General features: G+C 44.3%; 1 protein-coding gene across 1 annotated transcript; it reads left to right on the forward strand.

Annotated features, from left to right (window-relative positions):
• The first annotated feature begins 3,574 nt into the window (after positions 1-3,574).
• On the forward strand, positions 3,575-7,008 carry LOC149322701 (uncharacterized). The gene is made up of 2 exons (XM_089509094.1): positions 3,575-4,082; positions 5,287-7,008. The coding sequence occupies exons 1-2, from the start codon at positions 3,758-3,760 to the stop codon at positions 5,580-5,582; spliced, it is 621 nt and encodes a 206-aa protein (XP_089365220.1). The 5' UTR covers positions 3,575-3,757; the 3' UTR covers positions 5,583-7,008.
• The last annotated feature ends 374 nt before the right edge of the window (positions 7,009-7,382 follow it).

The raw sequence follows: 7,382 nt of genomic DNA on the forward strand, positions 1-7,382 counted from the left end.
GGAGGCAGCTAGAGGAGTCAAAGTGGAATAGTAGCACTTTAAGAGTATAGTGTGATAAACATCAATAATGTCACCTGAATCACATACATTTCAGCTGCCAATATAAATGGATAATTTAAAAAGTAAAAATAATAACACTTGCTTTTTTAACTGAGTGTTCTTTATAAGAAAATATAGCCTCTCCCCAAAATCTGGGCAATGAAAGAAGTGTAAGAGAGAACGTTTGAGGGTCATCCATCTATACCACCATTGGCATGGGGACCTTCACTTCTCCCACTGTTATGGCTCCAAATGTGGGGACCTTTTAGTTCTTGTGGAAGAATTTATTCATCTGATCACCACACTGGACACCACTACCCTTGAATAATTGCTGTCACCACAGACAGACATAGTGTATTTCAACTCAAGCACTCCAATATCCCTTATGTGGCATTCTCAGAGGTACAAGTGTATAACACAAAAATAATTTATTACACAGAAATTCAAAAGTTGCTCACTTCTGAAGGTAAAGATTACTTATTTAATACACTGATCCCTGACTAATCTTGGCCATGTCCACACGAGCCAAATACCAGGTCTTTCCCACATCCTCAAGGCAGGTAGTCTGAATTACACAGAGCTCTGATGTGAAGATGATATCTGGCCAGTTCAGTGCTGAACCCACCATATAACCCACTTACACCATTTTTTAAAAAGTTACTTTTTGCTCCAGTTCTTCTGGAGCAATGTTGGGCAGCTGTTTACAATGTGCCCCATTATGCTGCTTCCAGAGTATTCTGGCGCATGCAGACACCACTGTTACCCAAAGAACTGGGATCTTGGGAGGGCACCCACAAATCATATTTAATGGGGGAATTTATTTAGCTCAATTGAAATTACACCTTGGCAGGAGCAATGTTCAGCCTGGGATCTACCCTATGTTTAATGGTTCCAAACCACACAGAACTCCAAAGGCAATGTCAAATAGGTTTTGTAGTTTTATTAATGAAATCATCAGCACATACATGCACACATGCTCTCAAGCGCACACACAAGAACTAGTGAAACAAGGGTGCTTCAGGATTGGTACAGTATTTCCATAAGCAAAGCCTACAACTTTTCACAACTAGATGCCAATTTTATTAAAAAAAAATATTCTTTTCAAAAGTCTCAGTTTCAAAAGATTATTTTTTTCTCTCCAGAAGAATTTTTCACGGATTTCTGGAATGAAAATAAAGACAAGGGAGGTGAGCATTTACATGAATTACCTGGCATTTCAAACTCAATTAGCACGTCAAAAGGAAGTTTGGCAGTGGTTTAAAGAACATCATTCTTCTAGAAAAAGCTTGCAGGTGCACAAAAAGAAAAACAACAACAATTCAACAAATAAACTTTGGCTGCAGCCCCAACAAGAAATGGTAGAATTGGGGATGGGACCCTCAAGGCTCATCCAATCCAACCCTCTTCTGCTATGAAGGAATACATAGGGATACATAGGACCCTAGATGACATGTAGTCTGACCCCTGTTCAACATCAGGATGGCACTGCAGAATGTGATCGTAAGGCAAACTTATCACAGGGCTTTCTTGGCATAAAGAGGAGTTTTGGAATGGGCTGCCCCTGAAGCTGAGAGAGTGTGACTGTCACAAAAGAGAAGAAGGGGCAGGGGTGGGGTGAAATGGCAAATCCTAGCATTGGAAGGGATTCCCAAGGGTCATCTTGGCCTTCTACCATGAAGGAATACCTAGAATTCTAGGGTTGGATTCAGAGGCTGAGAGCATGTGACTTGCCCAAGGTCTCCCAGTGAGTTTCTATGGTGAAGCGTGAGGCTAGAGTTCTAATCCCAGCTCAGCCATATAAATCCACAGGGTGACCTTGGGTCGGTCACACTCTCTCAAACTCGGGGACATTGAGAACTTGCCTTGCCCCCCCCCCCCCCAAATGCATGATAGCTTTGAATTAGGATCACCATGAGAGAGGTGCAGAGAGAGGTCTGTCATGCCCTGTCACTGAGGCTGAGAGAGAGTGACTCTCACAAAAGAGAAGAAAAAGGGGTGGGGTGAAATGGCAAATCCTAGCATTAGTAGGCACTGGCCACTCTGCATGTTTTCCTCATATGGCCTTCATGAACATCTGGGGAGGAAGGAAAAACTACTGACAAAACCATCAAGAAAATAGCATTTGCTGAGGGAAACAGAGAGAGAAAGAGAGACACACAGGAGTTTATCAGACAAGGGAAATTGGATGTATAATCCAATGGCAATCTGAACGCAATTATGGGGTTTCACGTTATTGTGTGATAGACTACCACATGCAATTTTGGGCAATGGTGAGCTATTTTCAGGCAATGGGGAGTCAGTTTGAATGCAATCTGAATTCACGTAAATTTGCTGAACTACCGAATTCATGCATTCTGGCCCCACTTTCTTTTCATTCGAAATTAAGAGAAATTCCTCCCATGTGATAAACTCCACAGAGTTTATAAACTCCTACCTCAAAATGTAGGATGTTCAAGAAAAATAATGTAGGACACCACACCATATAAAAGCTGAAAACGCTGCTATAAAAATGGAGGGCATTTTGGGATTCCTCCTGGACCGAAGCTTGAAAGGTAGGACAAGTCCTGGAAAAGGAGGGCCAGTGGTCACTCTGGGTGGGAGCTGCTCCCAGCCAGAGGCATCCCAGGGTCAGTGTCCTCTGCTGTGGTGACTCATGGTGCCCCCCCTCCATTGACCTCCTCCCATTTCACACCATGCAGAATCCTTATTAGTAAGGCTTTTTTGCCCCAAGGTTACTTGTAGATCGCAATTCCCATATACTGCTGAATGTAACGCTAATAGCTGCAACGTAAACAACTGCCAAAATTAAAATTATACCTTCAAATTACATTATCACACCCACAACCTAAATACATTGACATACAGGCAGTGAAGATTGGCTGAAAAGGTGACAATGTCCAAAAAAAAAAAAACCCCTAAAAGAATTGGTTTTTTTTTTAAAAAAATAATTAAAATTTTGAAATTTTAAAATTTCCAATGTAAAAAATTCTGGGGCTATTGCTTTCTTCTCCCACTGAGCTCCCCCCAACTCCTCCCCCCCCCCCCCAGCATTTCTTAAAGCATTTTAAAGGGAAGCAAGTGGATGCCACAGCCTGTGTCTGTCTGCCCAAAGGTAGGTGTGTCTGAGGAGCAGGGGTAGTCTCTCTCTCTCTCACACACACACACACACGCCCTTTAAGCTGTTGCCTGGTGCGGTCCACAACCCCCCCACACACACACACACACACTCCCAGTGGCCCCACTGCCCTCCCCCCGCCACCAAGTTTGGCGCCTTTTCTCCCTTCCTTGCTTGCTTTTGAAACTGAGGCCCCTTGGCAACCTCCGCCTCCTTTTCCGGGAGAGAAGAAGAAGAAGAGCCCGAAAGCGAAAGCAGACGACTTTGGGGAAGGAAGGAAGAGAGACAGAGGGAGAGAAAGAAAGAAAGAAAGAAAGGAGGGAGGGAGGCAGGGAGAAAAAGAAAGAAAAGAGGGAAAGAAAAAGGGAGGGAGGGAGGGAGGGAGGGAGGGAGGGAGAAAGAGCGAGAGAGAGAGAAAGGGAGAAAGAAAAAACAGAGGGAGGGAGGGGGAGAGAGGAAGGAAGGAAGGAAGGAAAGAGGGAGAGAAAGAAAGGAGGGAGGCAGGCAGGAGCCTTGGTCTTGCAAGCCCGGGGAGCGTCGAGGAAGCCCCTCTCTCTCCTCTCCTCCCCTTTCCCTGGCAGCTAGGCCGCCCATCCTTCTGGCATGGAGGCCGGGGAGCGCCTGCTGCGCTGCCTGGAGGAGCTGAGCGCGGGGGAGCTGCGCACCTTCCTCTTCTACCTGGGCCCCGTTCTCCCGCGAGGGAAGCTGGAGCCCCCTTGTCCCCCGGTCAGAGTGGCCGAGCTCCTGCTCAAGTACGAGCCCCAGAGGGCCCTGGAGCTGGCCGCCGGGGCGCTGGGGAAGGTGCCCAGGAGGGACCTGCTCCCTCTCCTGCTGCTCCAACGGGGAGAAGAACGGCCAGAGGAAAGAAGAAGAGAGCCTCCCTTCGGAGGAGGAGGAGGAGGAGAAGAAGCACCACCAGCAGCACCCGGTGAGGAGAGCAAAGGCCACTTTGGCTCCAGCCAATGTTTATCACACTGGGGCTAATTTCGGCATTAAACAGGGATTAAAGCGCATTTAAAGCATTCCGCAAATGAAGCAAATAAACCATCATGGCTCAATGGTGTGGGGGATTCTGGGATTGGTAGCTTTGTGAGCTATGTGGCGTTCTCTGTTGGAGAGCTCTGGTGCCACGACAAACAACAACTCCCAGGATTCCCTAGGATGACGTCGTCATGGTTTAAGTGGCCCCAAAACACATTAATGCTGCAGTGTGGCGTTTCCCTTTATTTTATGCGCAACATCATTTAAAATATATATTTTATATATAATTACCTTCAGGCTATGTGTAAAAAGTGTATATGAAACATAAATGAAATTTATATTTAGACTTGGCTTCTCGCTCCAAGATATCTCATTATGTACATATATAGAAATACAGGTATTCCAAAACAAGTTTAAAAATAATCCATAAGACTTCTAGTTGGAAGCATTTGGATAAGGGAGACCCAACCTTTATCTTTATCAGGACCAAGCAACGTGTTACAAGATGATAAGCAATGTTTCTGGTTCTCCTGAATGCCTTCTTCATCAAGTGTAATAGTTCATTTCTCAAGAAGTTAGGGGAAAGAGGTACAAAAATTAGGTCAGTTGTAATAGGTAGGCATACAATCTGTTTTAGCAGACGGATGGCCCTTGCATCACTACAGTAATCAAAATATTTTTCATCCTTTCCTCCTAAGAAATATTTTGCAGTAGTAATACTTTAAAAAAAAAACTTGCCTAAACTTTCACAACAGTATAGCAAAGTATTGAGACAGTGTAACAACAGCAGATTGCCCTTGAAACCCACTGGGCAACCATGGGCAAGTCGCATGCTCTCAGCCTCAGGGGAAAGCAATAGCAAACCTCCTCTGAACAAATCTGACCTTAGGGTCACCATAAGTCAGAAATGACTTGAAGGCACACAACAACAGCAGCAAAAACATCCCTTTTTTAAAACTACTTTGCTTGGGGTTTTGTTTTTTTTAGTCCCAGTGAATAATGCAAGTGATGAGTTATTTGCTCATCTACAAACCTAGGCTACAGGAAACTTAAGGTTTCTAGCAAGTATCATCTTACTAAGCTTGCAAATAAAAGGCAGCTGTTTACCTCTAAAATATATCCTAATTCTTCTCCTTCTCCTCTCTCCTCAGATTTTTCAATGCAAACCAAGCGGGTCTCAGACTCACAGCTGATGAAGCTGGCCAGAAAGATGGGCAAGGGATGGAGGCAGATTGGGATAGAATACTTGGGGATTGAAAACTCAGTCCTGGAGCAAATAGAAGAAGAGAATGCCAACAACGTAGTCATGCGGGCCTACTATATGCTTCGGAACTGGAAGAACCGTGAGAAAGAAGGAGCCACTGCAGCCAGGTTGTACTTCATCCTTCACCAGGAAGAGGTGCAGCTTGACTCTGACGCTTATGCTTTCCTGTTAGAGAGTGCCTGAAGGTGTCTTGGAGGGAACAAAGGCCAACAACCTTGCAAGAGATAGGCTTTAATCTAAGATGCCGTGTATGGATGCTGCTGCTGAATGTTTAACTGGCAAATTAGTATAATTCATTTTATAATTTTTTACAAAATAAAAAGACCATGAAAACAGACAACAAAACATTGCATCTTTTACACTGAAAACAGAACTCTTATCTTTCTTCCCAAACCTTTTTCTCCTTGGTCACTCTCTGTGTCTGTCAATCTCTATCCCTGTTGAAAGAGTTGGCCAGGTTTGCTTTATTTTTGCTCCAAGGGATGTCACATTGAGGATGGAAGAGGTTTGTTTTCTTCTGCTCCAGAAACTAGAACACAGAACAATGGATGCAAGCTCCAGGGAAATGATTCCAGCTCAACATTAGAAGGAACTTCTTGACAGTAAGGGTTATTTGACAGTGGAACGTACTTCCACAGAGTGTGGTGGAGTCTCCTTTAGTGATCTTTAAGCACAGGCTGGATGGCCATCTATTGGGGATGCTTTGATTGTGAATTCCTACATGGCAGGGGGTTGGACTTCCCTTGTGGTCTCTTTCAACTCTATGATCTATGATCTAGGGAGGTCACAGGCCTGAATATGCAAGACCTAAGAGAAGCAAAGGATAGGTTTTTTTGGGAGATGTTTCATCCACAGGGTCACCATGAATTGGGGTAAACTCAGGGGTAGTTAACAACAACACAACTGAAGATCTCCTGCTCCCTTCAGTGATACTGCCCATTTCCCTTGCTCCCCCATGCATTTCTTTTCTGAGACTGTAGGCTGAAACAGATTGGCAGTATGTGTCAGCTTGGGGGTGGCATGCGAGTGTGGCATTTAGATGATGCATGCCTCACATCGCCCCCAAGCTGACGTCACACCACCCACCCAACAAGTCAGCAGGCAGTGGTGGCATTCAGATGCTTCAATAGCACAGAAGAGCTGCGGCTGTGGTGGAAAGGGCAGTTTTTTTCTGACCCAAAAACAAGAGGCATTTTGCCACTTGTTTTTGAGCCACAAAAATGCTGGATTGGGGTCACAGCATGCAGTTGCTGCAGCTCCAATCTAGCACTCAAAGGTACAACATATCAAGCTGCCTGTTTAGGGCCATCAGTACCAGTCCTGAGACTTCTTTCCTCAGGCCATTCATCCAAATCTTATCATTGGTCTACAACTTGCTGCGTGTGCATGTGTGTGTGTGTGGCATTGGTTTTATTTTTTGTGCTGCCCTGTAAAATTTGCTCCCATTCATGCTAAATTTTTAAAATATTTCTTACTGTCTATATTTGTGGCATACCTTTTTAAAGTTAAAAAGTTCTTTAAAAACATGAGCATGTGGGCAATTAATTTGCCCCATTGTTCTTTCCCTATCCTGTTTTCCTCATTGTCTCCTTTAGATTGTGACTTTCTGGGTGGGAGGAGAGTTAGAGGTGTTATTGTTAAAAGCAATAATAAAAAGCACAGGAGGCAAAATTCTCATGCATAGACTTGTAATAAATCTCTTGGCTTTTCATGTTTTCTTCAGCTTCAGAACTGAGCATTGAGCTTGAGGGAAATATATTTTCAAAAGCCCTTACTTTAAAAAATGGGAAAAAGATTTTCAAGCCAGCCAACTAGATGTGAACCCTGAGCCATCTAAACCTACCTCACAGTCTCACTTTACAGTTGTCATAGCCCCTTACAGAAGCCTTAGCCATACACTTCCCTTTCTAGTGTTTCTGCCCTCTGAAGAAAAGGAGAAATGAAGGCCCAGTGGAAGGTATTCCAGATGTCCTGGGAAGAGCG

The sequence above is a fragment of the Sceloporus occidentalis genome, unplaced genomic scaffold (assembly GCF_023333645.1).
Source record: "Sceloporus occidentalis isolate IW3139 unplaced genomic scaffold, rSceOcc1.0.p SCAF_1, whole genome shotgun sequence".
In the NCBI taxonomy this organism is placed as follows: Eukaryota; Metazoa; Chordata; class Lepidosauria; order Squamata; family Phrynosomatidae; genus Sceloporus; species Sceloporus occidentalis.

What these genes read in the sequence shown, in the direction of transcription:
- LOC149322701 (XM_089509094.1), top strand. Translation starts at nt 3,758, where the DNA reads ATGGAGGCCGGGGAGCGCCTGCTGCGCTGCCTGGAGGAGCTGAGCGCG. An exon ending in AGCACCACCAGCAGCACCCG is followed by an intron (nt 4,083 to 5,286) that starts GTGAGGAGAGCA and finishes CTCTCTCCTCAG; the next exon opens with ATTTTTCAATGCAAACCAAG.